The sequence below is a fragment of the Phocoena sinus genome, chromosome 1 (genome assembly GCF_008692025.1).
Source record: "Phocoena sinus isolate mPhoSin1 chromosome 1, mPhoSin1.pri, whole genome shotgun sequence".
Classification (NCBI taxonomy): Eukaryota; Metazoa; Chordata; class Mammalia; order Artiodactyla; family Phocoenidae; genus Phocoena; species Phocoena sinus.
The window spans coordinates 66,117,580-66,137,417 of NC_045763.1; the positions used below are offsets into that span (position 1 = coordinate 66,117,580).

The following is a 19,838-nucleotide window of genomic DNA, read 5'->3' on the forward strand; positions in this document are numbered from 1 at the left end:
CCTGTTGCAGAGCACAGGCTCCGGATGCGCAGGCTCAGTGCCATGGATCACGGGCCCAGCTGCTCCATGGCATGTGGGGATCTTCTCGGACCGGGGCACGAACCCATGTCCCCTGCATCAGCAGGTGGACTCTCAACCAGCTGCGCCACCAGGGAAGCCCCAAGACAGTCTCTTTAATTAAGGTGTGTTGGGAATGCTGGGACAGCTACATGTAAAAGAATGAAATTCGAACATTTTCTAATACCATATACAAAAATAAATCAAAATGAATTAAAGACCTGAATGTATTGGGTTGGCCAAAAGGTTTGTTTACTTTTTCCGTAAGATGCTCCAGTAGCACTTAGTTTGTCTTTCATTGGAAACCATTTTGTTAGATTGCATGTGACAGCTGTCATATCAGCATGCACTTAAAAAAAAGACTTATCAAATTGGTGAATTTTTGTGTAGCCATTTTAATATTGAAGATAGAAGAAAAAGCAACAATTTTCGGCCATATTATGCTTCATTATTTCAAGAAAGGTAGAAACACAACCGAAATGCAAAAAAAAAGATTTGTGCTGTGTATGGAGAAGGTGCTGTGACTGATGGAACATGTCGAAAGTGGTTTGCAAAGTTTCATGCTGGAGATTTCTCGCTGGACGATGCTCCGTGGTCGGGTAGAGCAGTTGAAGTTGATAGCGATTAAATCGAGACATTAACTGAGAACAATCAACGTTGTACGTGAGATAGCCGACATACTCAAAACATCCAAATCAAGCGTTGAAAATCATTTGCACCAGCTTGGTTATGTTCATTGCTTTGACGTTTGGGTTCCACATAAGTTAAGTGAAAAAAATCTTCTTGACCGTATTTCCGCATGAGATTCTCTATTGAAACATAATGAAATCATTCTGTTTTTAAAACAACTTGTGATGGGCAATGAAGAGTGGATACTGTATAACAATGTGGAATGGAAGAGATCATGGGGCAAGCGAAATAAACCACCAACCACACCAAAGGCCGGTCTTCATCCAAAGAAGGTGATCTTGTGTATATGGTAGGATTGGAAAGGAGTCCTCTATGATGAGCTCCTTCTGGAAAACCAAACGATTAATTCCAACAAGTACTGCTCCCAATTAGACCAACTGAAAGTGGCACTCTATGAAAAGCATCTGGAATTAGTCAACAGAAAATGCATAATCTTCCATCAGGATAAGGCAAGACTGCATGTTTCTTTGATGACCAGGCAAAAACTGGTACAGCTTGGCTGGGAAGTTCTGATTCATCTGCCGTATTCATCAGACATTGCACCTTCGGATTTCCATTTATTTTGGTCTTTACAAAATTCTCTTAATTGGCAAAACTTCATTTCCCTGGAAGACTGTAAAAGGCACCTGGAACAGTTCTTTGCTCAAAAAGATAAAATATTTTGGAAGATGGAATTATGAAGGTGCCTGAAAAATGGCAGAAGGTAGTGAAACAAAAGGGCGAACATGTTGTTCGATAAAGTTCTTGGTGAAAATGAAAAATGTGCCTTTTATTTTTACTTAAAAACTGAAGGCACCTTTTGGCCAAGCCAATAAGACTGGGAATCATAAAACTCCTAGAAGAAAACATAGGTTGAACAGCCTTTGACATAAATTGTAGTAATATTTTTTTAGATCCATCTCCTAAGGCAAAAGAAAATAAAAGCAAAAATAAACAAATGGGACCTAATCAGCTTAAAAACTTTTGCACAGCAAAGGTAACCATCAACAAAACGGAAAGACAACCAACTAAATGGGAGAAAATATTTGCAAATGATATGACCAATAAGGGGTTAATAACCAGAATATATAAACAGCTCATACAGCTCAACCTCGAAAAACCAAACGACCTGATTAAAAGTGGACAAAAGACCTGAATAATGCATTTACTTTTATTCAGCTGATCAACATGTTTCGGCAGCTTTCAAATATGTCCATAAATTATTTGACAATTTTCCTTCAAATAGTGGTGCTTAATTCCCCTATCCTTTGAGTGTGGACTAGACTTAGTGACTTGCTTCTAATGAATAGAATGTGACAGAATAATATTTTGGTGACTTCCAAGAATAGGTCATAAAAGCAGTGCAGCTTCCTCTTTGCTCTCTCTCTCTCTCTATTTTAGATCAGTAGCTCTAGGGGAAGCCATCTGACATGTCATGAGGACGCTCAGACAGTCCTATAGAAAAAGCCCACGATTGTCAGCAGTCAGCAAGAACTGAAGCCTCGTGGTGACATCTGTGCTAGGGAGCCATCTAGAAGGCTGATACCTCACCATAGTCCAAGCCTTCAGCAGAGTGTTGGCCTTGGCCTTACATCTTGACTGCTACTTCATAAAGAACTCAGAGCCAGAGCCACAACCAAGCTATTCCCAATTCTGGACCACAGAAACTGTGAGATAAGAAATGTTTGCTTACTTTATATTGCCAAGTTTGAGAGTAATTTGTTATGCAGCAATAGATTAACTAACTACTATCTAGCTTTTAAAAATCTTTTGTATACTTGAAGCAGTTAAATCATCTTTCTCTCCTTCAACCTAAATATTCACAATACTTAAATTTTATTTTCTATTTGATTTCTATTTCTATTTTTATTTTCTCTTGTCATGTTTTGAACTCACAGCTACAATTCCTAGGATTTAAGTATTTTTTGTTGCTTCGCTATATGATTTAATACATGGAGCCTGCAACTTGATTTAAAATATGACTTAGGACCTACCTAACCAATTACACGTTATCTGATACCAATTTACCTTACTTCTTTAAAAACAGTTAATATGAAAACTTTATCTTAAAGTTGGGGTCTAGAATATAGTCAAACTCCCATTCAATCATTCAGACTGAATTGTCAGTCATCATATTCTTATTAAGTTAAATCATTCATTCATTCATTGGCTTACTATTGGCCAGTGCAGAGGGAAGATGTTTCTGAAGAACGATAATGGATTCGCTTAAGCTTAACCAAGTCATGGCTTAATTTTAGCTGCTGTTCAAGTTGTAGTCTCTCTGCTGGAACAAATCAAAGCAGCCTCTGCCAGCTTGCATGCAGCAATTGATCTAACGAAAGCTTTCTCCTTCCCAGTAAGTATAAAACACCAGGAGCATTTTGCTTTCACCTGCAGGGATAGTGCTGCAATCCTCACCATCTCCCCTTGAAGGTACTTGACCTCCTAGCTCTTTGTCACAATTTAGTCTGCAAGATTTTTTTTTTTTTTTTGTGGTACGCGGGCCTCTCACTGTTGTTGGCCTCTCCTGTTGCGGAGCACAGGCTCCGGACGCACAGGTCCAGCGGGCCATGGCTAATGGGCCCAGCCGCTCCACGGCATGTGGAATCCTCCCGGACCGGGGCAACGAACCCATGCCCCCTGCATCGCAGGCGGAGCTCTCAACCACTGCGCACCAGGGAAGCCCTAGTCTGCAAGATTTTAATATAATATCTTACCTCACAGGATCAACACATATTCCCTTACACTGATGGCATCATGCTGATAAGATCTGGAGAATATTGGATAGCATGTAACCTGGATGTCTTACAAAGACATACGTGTGCTAATGGATAGGAGATAAACCTCATGAAAATACAGAAGTCTTCCAGTAAGATCTGAGGGCCTGGTAGTGATATCTCCTCCAAAGTAAAATATAAGTTGCCGTACCTTGCATTTTCTGTTATTAAAAAAGAGGCACAGCATTTAATGGCTGCCCCAAGAAATAAAGGTGCTTTCAGATAATCCAGGTTACTGTACTAGCAGGTCTGCCACTAGGTCTATATGGCAAATGCCTATTGGAGGTTCTTATGGCTTTGGAGAAAATCCATATCCTTTCAGCAAATAAATGTTCTTCTTTTGAGAAGTACCTCCTGAACATTGAATGATCACCTAATGACATGAGAAGTCCATCAGTGAACTGAATGTTATCTGATCCATCAAGCCTAAAGCTGGCTGTGCCCAATAGCACTCACTTATTGAGTAGAAGTGGTGTATTCATACAACGCTTGAGGAGGTCATGAAGGCACAAGAAAGTTTCATAAGAAGATTGCTCACAATAATAGGGTGTTAACTCCTGAGGTGCGGCTTTAACACATACCTATGGCTCATGGAAATGTCCCTGTGATTATTTGACTAGGAAGCAAAAAAATCAAATCAGATTTACAGGTGGAGCATCTGTTGGCACAGATCAGGAGGCATTCTTCTGGTTATCTACTTTGACTGAAAGAAGAGATGAACTGAATCTGAAACGTGTATCTATTCATAGACAGAGGCCAATGATTTGGCCACGTTATCACAAGCTGGAAAAGAAAAAATATTAGACAACCAATAGCAAGGCAGTTTAAGAAATATTAGAAGTACTGACTTCCAAATGGACCCAGAATATGAAAATATTTATGTCTCATGTGGCTGCTTAGTAAAGACCCCTCTGTAGAGACAGCTTTCAATAACCAGATGGAAAAGTAATTGTTCAATGATTTTTGTGAAAAAGTAATCATGACAATAGGGATGAAAATTATGCATGGGTTTTGGATAACATGGACTTTTATTCACAAAGGCTGACCAGGATCCCAACAATGCTTATGTGACAAATCTGTCAGCAGTGGATAACCAACACTGAGCTCAATCACCCAGAATAGCCATCCTTATGGAACAAAACACCCTATGCAAGATCCAGTTAAAGCACCACCTAGGAAGCAAGCCTTTCAGGTTGGGTTGCTGTTTTCTAGAATACAGCAAGATCCTAGCAGGAAATAGATGTTATAGTCACACAAGATAATTGCAGAGAGTTTAATAAAGAAATATTACAAAGGTATGGGCAGAGTTAAGGAGAAGAATAGTTGGTTCAGAACCCAGAGGCTAGCTACAACAGGGAGTCATTTTTACCTCTAGGCCTGAAGGGCAAAGGAGGAAGGAGTTCCCTAAATCCAGAGAGAGAAGCCAAATGGAAAGAGCTGACTGACTGGACTTGGGGCCTTAGGTAGAGAGGTGCAGTTAACCTGCAGTGACCTACCAGCAAGAGAATCAGAGGAATAAACTCCATAAAACCCATTCTCTTACACTCCAATCTACTGTTGATACCTCCCACAGACCAAACTGGAAGCCAGGGGACAAGAGAGCCTGTGGATGTCATCATAAAAGCCAACTTCTCTAGGGACAGAGCAGGGTGAAGAGTGGGGTAGAGAAGAGATCCAAGGGGTTAAATGAATAGTACCCAGCTCAGGGACTTCCCTGGTGGTCCGGTGGTTCAGACTTTGCCTTGCAATGCAGAGGGTGTGGGTTCGATCCCTGGTCAGGGAGCTAAGATCCCACATGCCTCATGGCCAAAAAAACCCAAAACATAAAGCAGAAGCAATATGGTAACAAATTCAATAAAGATTTTTAAAAAATGGTCCACGTCAAAAAAATCTTTAAAAAAAAAAAGAAAGAAAAATACCCAGCCCATGTTCTGAACAAGTGACCAGCCTACTCACGGGGGAAACTTTAGATATATTCAGCAAGACATTCAGGAATTCATTAAAGACAAACAAAAAACTACCAGAGGTACAATGTTTTCAGACTCTTTTGTCAGAATTTACTGCCACATAGGACAGCAAAAGAAAAGAGCAAAATGACACACATTCTAAATTTCAGAGTCTGTAAAATGCAAGGGGTGAGAATAGGAAGTAAAAGATGGGACAAAGAGTATGTTTAAAGCATATTTGTAAATAATACATAGAATTGAAAGAAAATGGAAAAACTACCCAATAACTAAGAAATCAAATTAGGCTTTCCACAACACCTTTGTTTTTTTCTGTATTAGCAGGTCTGACTTTATGCTTGCTACATTAATATGCTTCTTTTTCTAGTTAATCTAAATAGATGTTAGTCTACTACTATTTACAATCTGTTCAAGGTTTTGATTCACATTGAAGTGGCTGGAAATAATGAAGACAAAAATTTATTTATCCTTTCCTTCATTCACTCTCCAGATGTTTTTTGAGTGCCTGCTCTGTGTCAGCACCATGCTAAACTCTGGGTATATAAAGGTCCCTGTTCTCCTAGAGCCTACAGTCTACTGGGGGAAGTAGATCTTAATGAATTAATTGCACAGACATGAAATTTCAATTCTGACAAGCACTACAAAGAAGCAATATGTGGTACAGAGAGAGGGATTCATAGAGGCAGATGATCAAATGAGGAAAGCCAGGTATGATGTCCCTGAGAGGTATGCGGGAGCTGAGATCTGAAAAATGAAGAGAGGCACAAAGACGCTTCCAGCCGACGGACACCTGGACAAGGCCCCGTGAGGGGGAGGGGCACGATGGGTACTGGGATGAAGAGGAGGCCAGTGGGTGCACACGTGGGCTGGAGCATGGTCCCAGATCTGGATGGAGAAGCAGTATCTTAGGTTATTTTATACAATGAACTACAGGGAGATTGTTTCAGCGTAACAAGATTGTCAGTGCCGGTTGTGCAATCCATAGCAGAGGCTCTGTTCAAGTGGGTCCTTCTCTTCCTATCAAATTTTCCTTGAAAAACTCAAGGTTACCACACATTCAGTATCATTCATCTTGGTGTTTACTTGCTTAATGTGGTTCTATAATTGGCAACCATTGCTTTATGTCAAGGAAGAGCTTTCATTGTTCCTAAAACCTGATGCAATTTATTATATCTGAAAATGCTACATGTAATCTTCATTATTAACATCTACTACTAAATACACTTTTTAGAAAGATCTATGAAATCCTTTGAGGTCTTCCTGGCCAAAAAAGCCCAAAGAATGAGATACTGTCTGACATAATTTTATTTACTCTATAGCACAAGCATTAACTGAAAGAAAAAACCAAATCTACTAATAGGTGTGGATTATCATAAAGAATATGGTCCTCTCTTTAGTGTGTACATAATAGAGGCTAATTTTGCAAACGGTTACTGAATGTAAACAATGACGCTGCAGCAAAGTGAACATGTACTCAGTCTCACAGAGCAAGACTGCAGCTACCAAATTATTCATGATTTTTGCTTGCAAAACAATACGTGCTTTTCACTCACGCCTCTGGTGCCGTTCTCTCTGTTTTAAGTCCAACTCTATGTGGAATTAGACGATGGAGGGAGGAGGGAGAGAAAGCATTAGGAGAGAGTATCATGGGGTTCTGATCTGCCCCCTCTCTCAGTATCCTTCATTACTTAAAGAATCCTCATTCGTCTTCTTTATTAAATAAAAGGCAGTATAGCATGGTGATTAAGAGCAGAGGCTCTAGAATAAAACTGCCTGGATTATACTGGTGAATAAAACCAAATGACAAAGTTACACAGTAATCAATACAAATCAGGATCAATCATCTTTTTCCCTTAATTTTCTTGCTATTTTAGAAATAACTATAAAAGACTAAGTATAGCTGATGTGTGTGTGTGTGTGTGTGTGTGTGTGAGAGAGAGAGACAGAGAGACAGAGAGACAGAGACAGAGAGACAGAGAGAGAGACAGGGAGAAGAGAAAGATAAGAAGAGAAATTAATTGTGAAACACTCCTATTTGGGTAATTCATAGCAGATTAGCAAAGACTGATAAGCGATGGGTGAAAACTTTATTCAGGCAAATCTTCTTTTCACTCATATCAAGGAACTCATATCCTGTTACTGAAATAGCAGGAGCAAGTATTATTACCTAGTATTGTCTCTTATTTCCAAACATTTGCAAAGTATGTTCCTGTTGTGCTCTAGGGTTGAGTCAGAAGTTACAGCCATTACAAAGCCCTCTGTCAAGGAGAAATGTGATTAGACCAACTGCTTGCACTGACACTTAAAAATTAACTGCAAATCTGTTTGGGGCAGCTAAGGCATTCCCTAAACACTTGCTGGTTAGGAATGTCGGCTTTCAAATCGTTATTTTGTATCCCTTAAAGATACATTTTAACTGTTTTAATATGTGAGGAACAGGCCTGCCAAATTGTGCTTATGGCTTTTTAACACAAGCAATTTACAAATGCAATGAAGCAGATAATAGGACACATGATACAGAATTTGAAAATCTGTGTTGATGACACTGCTGCTGTAGAAACATTTTTGGAGCAGCCCTGTGTCCGGTTGCCTGGATAAGAAAAACGTTGTTTCTTATTTCACAGGGGGCCTCTTCCACCCAATGGTGAGTTTAGGGTCGTGTCCTTGAGCACAAATCAATCTCTCTCATGCTAACAATATTCTACTTGAAATCCTCTAGAATTCGTGCATTCAGCAAAATACAACAAACAGTAAAAATCTCACTCAGCATTAAAAAAAAATCTGTTCCAGTAACAGTCAAAACTAAGAGTTTTCCTTTTAAAATGAAGGCTTCCATAGTAACGTATAAGTATGTACTTTTATTTGTAAACATTTATATATTCGTCAAGAATGCAAAAGGACATTTAATACTGGTTCTGGTTATTTATAAATACAATAAATTTTTCATTAAGAAAAGTTTATGAGAAAAAAATTTAAAATAATGGAACTGGAGTCGTTTAAATTTCTTACCTTTTTATTGAAAAAAAATTTTTTTTTGCTAAAACAATGTCTCCAAGCTGTGGCCTGATAGGCAGGCTCATTTTAGTTCTGACGTAGACTAAAGGCACAGTGTGACTTCCTGTCACATTCACTCTCCATCACCAGTGTCCACTTACAATGAATAGTAGGATCATACCTTTAAGCTCAATACCAAGGGATGCCTGGTGAGGCATAACATAATTTTAAAAACTATATTTGTTTATTAGTAAGAGAGACTGTCCACTGCTTCTCTGTACAGACAGTATCAAAAAGTCATCTTGGAATTATCTTTGTTCTTCAAAAAGTCACTTGAGGGACCTCTCAGTTATGAAAATATGGTTCTCTCCCTTTCTAATATCCCTTGGGATGGGAAGACTAATTAGCTTTAAGAGAAGGAAGGGACGAGAACTAAATGTTTCTCCTTGAGATTTTAATTTAGGACAGAACAGACTGACCCTGAACTAGGTCTATAGGCCAAAAGGAATACAAATACCTTGAAGGCAGAGACTGGACTGTTGTCCTAGGCTTAAAAGAAGGGTCTAAGAGTAGGGGCTGCATTCTGATACTAGCCATTCTTTGAGGAGAAATGGCTGAGCATGGTATAAAGACTTAAAAAGCTATAGTCTTGGATCCTAGTGTAGGAAACCACTACAAGGGTGGAAGGATCCAGACAAGCAAGTCACTAAGAAATGATACCAAATGGCACCAACCAAAACATCAGAGGTCCAGTAGACTACAAGGTCTTGCTCTCCAATGAGAAACTGGAAATAAGACTGCCCCCTCCCTTGACATTTCGGGGCAGTCCAGGTCAGGGTAAAGAATGATATGCTAGATGAGTATCATTCTTGCTATGAACGCAATGAATGGAAAAGTAGATGTGTGACTGTATTGCTACCCCCAGACAATGAACATGTACTTTAATACCAGAAATGATGTGGTCAAGCTGGACTACATCTGATTATTAATTCAGCTATTTTGTTTATTCTCCACCTCACTCCATGAAGGATTTAAGACTGAATTATGTAAACCTCCTCCTTTCTGTACTTGGTACTTTCAGTTCCGCTGTTTCCAGTCGACCCATGATGGCCCTCCTTTAATCCTTTGCACTGATCTATAAATTACTTGCACATCAAGGCCCTTTACTGATATGTTTTGCCTTGGTTCATTCTCTATTAGAGAAGCAATCCCTAACCTCACTAAATTCTAGAAACAGGGATGCAGACCCCACCTCTTGATGAAAGGAATGGCAAAGAGTTTGCAGCCATGTGTTAAAACTACTATAGTTCAGCCTGTGGCTGCAAACTTTTTACATTCCCTCCACAATCAAATATGCTTTTACTCTCCCAGGATCCCCAGAAGCCTCATCCAATTAAGGCATCAGGCTCAAGCTAAAGGTCTGAATCTCATCACCTAAGTCAGGTCCAGGGGTTGATGAAGCTCTTCAGGGCTGGTTCCTCTTGTAAGGATGGTGTCTTTAGCTAGATCATTGAATTCATTAGGTATATTTCCTAATTACCATTGGCAACAGTGTTGCCAAACCTTCACCACCGCATAACAAAATGTCCTTCCCTCCTGCTTCCAATTACATTTCCTCCCTTTCCTTCAAACTCTGGCCAACAACCCCTTCAAAATCCACCTGGCTTCTGAACACCACCTGGTCTCCAAAACCAATGCCCATACTTTAGGTTTTGTTAAGCTAGCATCCCACTTCCGGATATCAAGTTTTGTCCTGCTTATCTATTATTGCACCCCCAAACCCACTGGCTTAATACAACCATTTTATTTTGCTCATGACTTTGGGTGTTAGGAATTTGGGGAAGGCTTAGCTGAGCCCCTTGGGGCTCTCTCAAGCAGCCAGATGTTGAATGGGGCTTCAATCATCTGAAAACCCTCAGGGCTGACAGTAAACACTATCTATCCCTAGGAGCTCAGCCCAGCCTATTGACTAGGACCCCTATACGGGGCTTCTCCATGTTGCTTGGGTTTCTCACAGGATAGTGACAGAGTTCTAGGCTTGTTTGCATAAATTTACTTTCTTGTTAACTTCCTATCTTCTCAACTAACAGGAATAATTATTCCGGAGGAAGATTAATAAACAAAACCAAAAACAAACTTCAGACCCTAACTGTAAGTGCTTCCTGTGTAAATACAACAATGAAATAACTAACTCTCTCAATTGGAAATCCATTTGAAAAAAAAAGAAAGAAAAAATTATTGAATGTTAAAATTGCGCTATTGTATACATAATGTTAGCACAAGGACAGCAAGAACAATTTGCATAATAAATATTCCTATTCTTTTTTTCTAGTTAGCACAATTGAATAGCACCTATCAGTGAAGTAGCACAAAAGAGGGCTTACCATAAATGTTTGACCTTTCAAGGAGATTTGATACCGTCTACCAGACTCCACTTCACCCACTTGAACGGAGGTTCTGCCTTTCATCAGTTGAATGTCAAGTTGCCTTTGTTGCATCCAAGTGTTACCCTAGCTGGCCATATTCTACATAAAGGGCAAAGAAACAGTTTTTTTTCTTGGAAGAATTTGTAAGAAACATGGCTCTTTCATGGGAGCACTTCTTATGAAAAGAACATGGATGAAAGTAACCCTAAGAAGGTCCTGATCTAACAAAATGGCAAAAGATGCAAAACTACTTACAACACATCAGTAAAACTGACTTAGCTTCATCTTTCCTCAGGTGAAGGTACACATTCTTTCATTTAAAAAAATTCTTAACACTCCTACTAACCTCTGCCAAGCGTTTTCCTTCATTCTTCTTTTAATCCAGCATTGTAAGAGTTAAGTTTATCTTAGAAACAGGCAAGTATGGCTATTTGTAGTTCAGGGATGAGAAATATACATATATTAAATTTTGTGAGTCGCTCATTTTAATCAGTGGCATAAGGATTAATTTAGAGGAAACACTAAATTAATCCAATATTACACACAGTTTTTCATTGAGGAATCTTTATCTTCCAATTTCCTTATGTGAATTAAGGCATTTACAAATTGAATCTGGAGATCGTGAACAAAAAGGGAAATTTCTCATCTTGCTCCAGAGGGAATGACAGTACACACTCCCGTTCCTTCTACCGTGCTGACAAGGGAGAGAGTTGTAGTGGCTTTCCCAGCTCTAGATAAGGACAGAAGGCATTTCTCTATGGATTACAAGAGACTGGCTGTGAGATACAGAGGAGAGACTTACTCAATTATGCCATAACGCCTCCTAAGGGAAAGATTTTGGTCACAATAAGAGATCCTTATGAAGTCCCTCTGTGCATTCAAACTTTAATAACCAAAATTATGGGTTGCTATAGGAACAAAATAGTAAATTACATTTAAAAGCAATTTATTAAAATTCAGAACAGCTAGATTATACAATGGTAGCAAATGAAGTACTGCCTCTTACTCTTATGTAGCATTATTGGCACAGTTGGATATTATTTCATTTACTCCTCATAACAGCCCTGCAAAGTAGGTAGTGTTTCCATATTTTTACAGGTGAGAAAACTACTGAGATTTAGAAAGTAGCTCAAGTCCACCAAGTAATATGGGGAAACCCTAGATCTGCTTGACTCCAAATCTTTTTTTCTCTCATGCAACATATTTCCACTCGATGACAAAAAGTAAAAACAAAACAATTACAGAGACAGACATGTGTCCCAAAGTTGGAGAAGCTAAAATTCTATTAGTTGTATAAGAAAATTCACTGTATTATAATATTCAATTTATATATTTATGTATTGTGCTACTAATGCATTAATGTTTAGAAGTTCAAATACACTGAAGAAATAAAAAAGGAATCTTCTGAAGACCTAAGAGCACATTATTTGGTTTTGTGGTTTATACTCCTTTATTCTTCTCTCCTTCCCTATCTTCCTGCCTTACTTTTTTGAATTCTCCATTTATGTGTAGTTTTCACCTGGTATTACTCAGATGATATTTTGGAAATTACTTTCAATTGCTGTTCTCAAAGTATTTCTCTTTACTGGAAGATAAAACCGAAGACCAGAGAAAAGTATTTTCCATTGTTCTCTAGGTAGGCACTGCCTTCTTTCTGCTGATACAATCTATCCACATTAACTCTAGGCATTAATTATTGTTACTAGAAGCTATTATCTGACTTTTACACTCCCCCCCACCAATAATAATAAAGTTTCCTAAGTCAGCGTCTAAGGGATAGGACTTAAGTCTCTGGGGATAATGTAATACATTCATATGCAATGGTGAAATCTTTCTACAGAAAATATTCACACCAGTTCCTTTGGTAGTTTTTTCTTAAATTGAAGTAGAGCTGATTTACAAATCTCTATTTTATTTATTTCCTCTCTGTTCTTTAATATTTCCTTCCTTCTGCTGACTTTGGGTTTTGTTTGTTCTTCTTTTTCTAATTCCTTTAGGTGGCAGTTTAGGCTGTTTATTTGAGATTTTTCTTATTTCTTAAGGAACACCTGTAACTGTTTATTATAGCTATAGTTGCTTTAGAATTTTCTGTCTTTTAGTCTTTAAGTGGTTGATCATCAGCCCTTATTATATATTTGCATTTCCTAGTGAGATTTTCCCTTTTAGATTCTTACTTCTTTTCCACTTAGATAAGACCCTTTAACATTTCCTCTATTCAAAATGATAATCTTGCTGGGTAGGGTATTGTAGGTTGCAGGGTTTTCCCTTCAGCACTTTGAATATATCATGCCACTCTCTTCTGGCCTGAAAACTTTCTGCAGAGAAATCAGCTGATAGCCTTACAGGGATTCCCTTGTATATGACTCCTTGTTTTCTCTTGCTGCCTTTAGAATTCTCTTTAGCTTTGACTTTTGCCATTTTAATTATGTATGTCTTGCTGTGGGTATTTTTTGGGTTCATCATGTTTGGGACTGTCTGTGCTTCCTGTACCTGGATGTCTACTTCCTTCTTCAGGTTTGGGAAGTTTTCAACCATAATTTCATCAAATACATTTTCAATCCCCTTCTCTCTTCTTCTGGGACTCCTATAATGTGAAGGTTCATATGCTTAATGCTATCTCAGAGATCTCTTAAACTGTTTCAAGTTTTTATTTATTTATTTATTTTGCTGTTCTGATTCAGTGATTCCCGTTATTCTATCTTTCACATCACATGTACATTCTTCTGGATCACTCAGTCTGCTCTTCATTCCTTCTGGTGTGTTTATTTCAGCTATTGAATTCTTCATTTATGATTGGGTCTTTTTTGTATTTTATAGTTCCTTGTTAAAATTTTTACTGTATACATCTATTTTTTTCCCTAATTCAGTAAACATTTTAATTACTAATGCTTTGAATTCTTTATCTGGTAAATTGTTTATTTCTATTTCATTATTTTTTTCAGAGTGTTTCTTTTGCTCTTTTAATTGACAGCAGTTCCTCTGCTTTTTCATTTTGCTTAACTTTCTCTGCCTCTATGAATTTAGGTGAAACAGTTACCTATTGTTGCTTGAAGGGTTGTTCTTAGGCGGGGCCATTCCTGTACTGGTGCGGTGTGTCCACTGCCTTTGGTGGGAGAACTGGATTTGATATGGATCCAAGTCACATCTTTCCTCAGGGTTTGCTGGCAGCTATCACCTTGGTAGGGGGTGGGGCTAGAGATGGAGAGGCTAGAGCTGGAACCCAGTGTGAGTCAGGGCTTCCTTTCTGCTCAGTGGCTGTCACTGCCCTATCAGGGGTAGGGTCTGAGACCAAGTTGCTGGAGCAGAAGCCCTGAGGGTCGGGCTCAAGCTGGCTCTGTTCCCCTTAAGTGTGTGTTTTCCCCTTTCTCTGAACTGGCACTTTTGCCCCAGAGTGGGGGAGTGCTGAAGCAAGTGGGGCATGTGAGGGCTCCCTGCTCCTGTTGTCTGCAGACAGAGGTCCAAGCTGTCTCTAATGCACTGCCTGTGCAGGCACGCACAACCGTGCACAACTGTTTTCCTTGTTCCGCTCAGACGCAGACTCAGGTGCAAGTCCCCTTTGTTCCTCACAGCAGGTCACTGTCCTCAGCCTCCACCACCCCCGCCCTGTTGTTGAGCCATATCACTGGGCAGGTGAGGCCTATGTGGACACTTGGCCTGTGATCAGGGGGTAAGCTGTGGTGGAGCAGCTGCTGTCAGAGGTCGGGGCTACTTCAGATGCACTGCTTGAGTAAGCTCAACAGTGGCTGCCACCACCCCACCCAGGCCATGCCCAGGGACTAGCTCATCTCTGCATCCCACAGTCGAGTCTTCTCCCCAGTCATGGCTGCCCCAGATCCAGTGTTGCTCTGTGACATGGAATGAGCAGAATCAGAGCCTTTGCTTGGCTTGGGTGTGTGCCAAGGCAGTTATGGGAAACTCAGCAGCCACTAGAGCAGACCACTCACCACCCTGCCTCAGGGCAAGACAGCACATGAGTGTTTCCTCACAACTGGAGTCCACGCTTCCCACAGCCCCCCTGTTAGACCCAGCAGTCCTCCAACCAGCTAAGAGGGCTCGTCTCCTCTGTATAGGACCCCAGGACTGGGGCACCCAATCTGTGGCTCTCACTGCTTACTCCCCAGGGTCAGTGTCCAACTGTGTGATCTTTCTTGCCCTCTGAAGTCCCCTCCCAGGAGCACAGGTCCTGATCTGATTGCTTTTTTTTTTTCCCCTTCCTACCCAATTATGTGTGTATCATTCTTACAGCCTTGGAGTCTTTCTGTCAGTTTCCAGTTAGTTTTCAGTGAGAGTTGTTCCACATGTAGATGTATGTTTGATGTGTTTGTGGAGGGAGGTGAGCTCCATGTCCTCTTACTCTGCCATCTTGATTGATTCCCTTTGGTAGTTTTTAAAACAACCCAAATAAAGACCATCTATATTTGCCCTCTTTATTTTCACTTCCATAGAAAAATCTTTAATCTAACAATGAACAACAGGATATCTCTTTCTGGTAGGCGAAGACAATAGGATTTCCTATATGTCAATGAACTATTTGGTGAAATTCTTACTTCTTCTTAATTTACTCATAAAAAGAAAAGGTTATGTATTACTTAAACTTATCTAGGCCCTAGTTCTTATTAGTAAATAGCAACATGAACTTTATTAGCTGCTTAATAAAATTTCAAAAGTAAAAATGATTAAAAAGCAACCATAAGGTTTTTTTGTTCTTCTGTATAATTGTATTTACCTAAGTAATTTAGGCTTGCCTTTGGATAAACTGCTTTGTGTTTATTTTTCATTGCATCTGCTACCCAGTGAGTCCTGGTGAGGTACATTCCCTCCAGAAAATATAATAATTGATAATAAGAAGGATCTTGGAAGAAAATGATTAATGTTAAAAATGTGACATTGTGGGAGGGAGGGAGATGCAAGAGGGAAGATATATGGGAACATATGTATATGTATAGCTGATTCACTTTGTTATAAAGCAGAAACTAACACACCATTGTAAAAAAAAAAAAAGTGACATTGACTTAGTTATTTAATTAGCAAATGTTAAATATCTTCTATACCTGTATTTACTCACCCACAAGTCCTAAAAGAATGTAGGCAATAATGAACAGTATGAAGATCATGCAGCACAGTACATCTGTACAACTCCTAAAAACAAAAGGAACAAAGAATTAAAAGCGTCCTGAGAAGATTCACATAGCATCCGTTTTCCTCTCTCTTATGGACTTAATGTGTCTCCCCCCATTCCCTATGTTGAAATCTAACCCCCAAGGTGATGGTATTAGAAGGTGTGTGTCGGGGGAGAATTAAAAGGGGTACAAAATAACTTATTGTTCACTGCAAAAAAATATAAGAAGGGAGAAAAAGACAATAACAACAGTGATATGCCATTTTATACCTAATAATTCTGAAAGGTAAATCGGATGCATTTCTGCAATCAAAGACTTTAGCAGCAGGGAGTGGTTATAGTTCCATGATTAAAGAAGTTTCCCCAGAGCTGTTAATATTTATTTTCTTGATTCTTTATTTGTAAAATGTTTTCAGAGGTTAGAGTATACCAACATCAAGAAACTTTTTTATTTGAAATTGTAATTTAAGCGATTTGATTTTCTTCATGCTTCCCAATACATGGTATAATAAAACAAATTAGCCGTTTCCATTCCTCTCTCTCTCCATTATCGTTCTACATGCACAATTAAAGGGTACTATTATTAAATAAAGGATTGACTGCATAAGCTTTCTATGAGGAATGGAGTTGCAATTATTTGAACAACAATGTCTATAATGCATTAAAAAATGAAATGCGTCTAAATGGTAATTTTCCAGCTATTCTGAAAGCTGGATATCGTGAAATGAGGTTTAGAGAAAATTTAGCTCATAGAGACTTGGTTATTTTCTAAGGGATCACAAGTCAAACCAGTATCCAGTAGGATACTCAGGCTTTCAACTAAAGTATTTCCTATTTCTAATATTAAATTTTGTTCAGCTCCTAAGTGGTCTAGAAGGTCAAAACTATATCTTGAAAGTATGAAACAATACAATCATTCTTTCTTGAAACTTAATGAAGAATCTATTAGTAAAGAAAAAGATGGACCTATTTGACAGGATTAAAAGATGTGCATGAGAATTTTCATAGCAAAAACTTCTTGTTCTAGAGGGCATATGGATATGTTCCAGTCTTTTACCACAAGCAGGCAGAAGTTACATTCTATTTTTAGTGGTGGTAGTAATAATAATAACGAATGATAATTGTACAGTAACAGACACAGTAATACCTTACACATTGATAAATCCCTGTTTTACCTTTACTGCTCTCACATACATAACTTTGGTTTTTAGGGGTAATGAGGTAAGCTGACTTATGTAAGGTCCATGAGAGAGAGGTAGTTACAGAGGCAGACAAATATCTACGTCTCTGCTGCCTAACCTTTTTCATTTAGTGGTTATTCTAATAAGATTACAACTTTCTAGAAAGACTCTAAGTAGCCGTATCTAAAACTCCACACACATCCTTATTACTCTACCTCACAATAGGAAATGGATCCACCATAAGGAAAGCTAATCACAGTCAATTCAGAAACAAACTGTCACTTGTTTAAGTCTAATTTCAACCCAGGAATTTCAAATTTCATTGGGACTGAAGAATTACGAGAATAATAAAAAGAGAAGAAAACAGGCACTCTAGTTTTCTTTGGTTAACAACCACTGAAGGGCTTCCCTGGTGGCGCAGTGGTTGAGAGTCCGCCTGCCGATGCAGAGGACGCGGGTTCGTGCCCCGGTCTGGGAAGATCCCACGTGCCGTGGAGCGGGTGGGCCCGTGAGCCATGGCCGCTGAGCCTGCGCGTCCGGAGCCTGCGCTCCACAATGGGAGAGAGGCCACAACAGTGAGAGGCCCGCCTACCGCAAAAAACAAAAAACAAAAAACAGCCATTGAAGGCAAAACCTGGTGGGGGTGAGGAGAGGATCTGGCTCGTGTGCATTCTGACACATCCTACTCAAGATCAGGTTCTCATCCTGTCAGGGCAGTTGCTGAATAGCCTGATACCTAATAACGAATGCCTGCAGGTGAGGAACTAAAGGAGAGAAAACTAGAACAGTGGTATGTTTTTACTAGAAATCTTGAAGCTGTCAAAGCCCTGTGGGTAATGGTAACTACCAAGGAGACAGGGATGTAACCAGAAGCCCCAGCCAGGCTGGCCAGCATCCTGTAATATTATATCTATAATATGTTTATATCTACATAGTTACATTGTATATAATACATACTATAATGCATGTTTATAATGACAATATCATATAGTATTATAATGTTTTCTCTTCATATTATGTAGTAAGCACAGAGAGAAGTAAACATACTAGAAAGATGAATAAAAGAAACTTAAAAACAGAGCACAAGGAAAGAAGCAGAAACACCCCCCCCCAAAATTTCTAAAAAGTAAAACCCACACTCCTCGGCTACTGGCCCTAATGAATGGCATCAGTCAGGGTTTGGTTCCATGTGGGGTTTTACATTATGATTTCTCTTTCTTTTTGGTGCCAAGGACACACTACAGCCCCAAGGGCTACTGTGTACCCACACAACCTCTCTCTACCCCTTCCCCCAGCAGTCTCTCACCACAGTGGGACAGCATTTCTCAGTAATTCACACCTTGACATGTTTGGGGATTCTATTCTGGGACTAGGAAGGATAACGAATTCAAGTCCACTTTGCTTTTCTGGAACTCTGCTTTAGAGAAATAGAAGCCGATACCCCATGGCCAGACTGGTTAATTTCATTTTATTTAAGCATGGAAAAATGTTGAACAAAGTGAAAATTATGGAAAATTCAAGAGTTTCAAAACATAGGAAAGCTTTTCTAGATGAAACATTCTTATTTCTGAAATTTTTCCTATAGTGATTTGATTCCCTTTGCTGTTTAAAATTTTTCTTTTAAAAATAGGTGTGTGTGTGTGTGTGTGTGTGTGTGTGTGTGTGTGTGCTTTCAGATAATTACAGTTATCTGTCATTTTTTTTCCCCAGTAACTCATCTATTTCTGTCCATTTCCTCAGATACATTCCCTACTGGAAAAAAATCACTGCTTAGAAAGTTATTGGGAAATTGAATATGAAGAAAATATAAAATATAGCTTGGCCACCATTTTGGGAGTCAGGAACACAGCAGAAGCTTAATTCAAATTTTAGAAGTTATAGCACATCATCATTGTTTCTTTCTTTGATTTCAAGGTATCTTTACAATCCCAAGTATTCTGTAGAAAATGAGCTATTTTTTAAAAACCAAGTACTTAATTTGGATAATTTTGAATACTCTTAAGATAGCTATTGAGGTAACTGGGTGATACAAGCTCATGGTTTAAAATCATTCTTAATCATGTTCTAGCTAGCGGCCTGTCATAGCTGTACATTTTCCTCAGTTGGGTTCATTTTCACTTTTATAGTAAGAACCACTATAAGAACCACTGTACTAACCTAAAAATGAGTTGCATGCCACTGAGTTCTAGAAAGAAGATTAAATATACCTGAACCCTCTCCCCTACCCTCCCTCCAAATCAAAGTCCAATTTTTTCAAAACAAGCTGCTTACACCCACGTTATAAGAAAGTTATTCAAATTTTTATTCAGACTAAGCTGTCCTGGCATAAAAGTATTTTCAAAAGTTAAACTAGAAGTACCATTGCTATCTTATATCTATTTTTCCAAATTGCAATAAGAATAGGATCCCAATTATATAATCATTTGCAGATTTCCCTTTCCTTCCTATCTCTAACCCACAAGTACAGAATGCCTACAGTCACCTCAACTTGAAGCCTTGGGAGTTTCCTTTGACTTTCCCTTTTTCGTTGCTTATCTTTCATATTCAGTTGATAAGTTCTCTTGATTCCTTCTCTCTGATGTGTCTTTCATCCACCCCTTCCTTTCTATTCCTGCTGCCTGGACTTGGTCCACATTCTCTTAACCACTCTT

At 39.0% G+C, this 19,838-nt stretch overlaps 1 protein-coding gene across 2 annotated transcripts in view; it reads right to left on the reverse strand.

Annotated features, from left to right (window-relative positions):
• SLC44A5 (solute carrier family 44 member 5) overlaps window positions 1-19,838 on the reverse strand; it is a 166,206-nt gene that overhangs the window by 89,009 nt on the left and 57,359 nt on the right. For both annotated transcript variants that reach the window (XM_032638801.1, XM_032638793.1), the window contains exon 2: window positions 15,953-16,026. In XM_032638801.1, coding sequence (XP_032494692.1) covers window positions 15,953-16,001 — 49 coding nt within the window. In that variant the 5' untranslated portion in view covers window positions 16,002-16,026. The remainder of the gene's footprint in view (window positions 1-15,952; window positions 16,027-19,838) is intronic.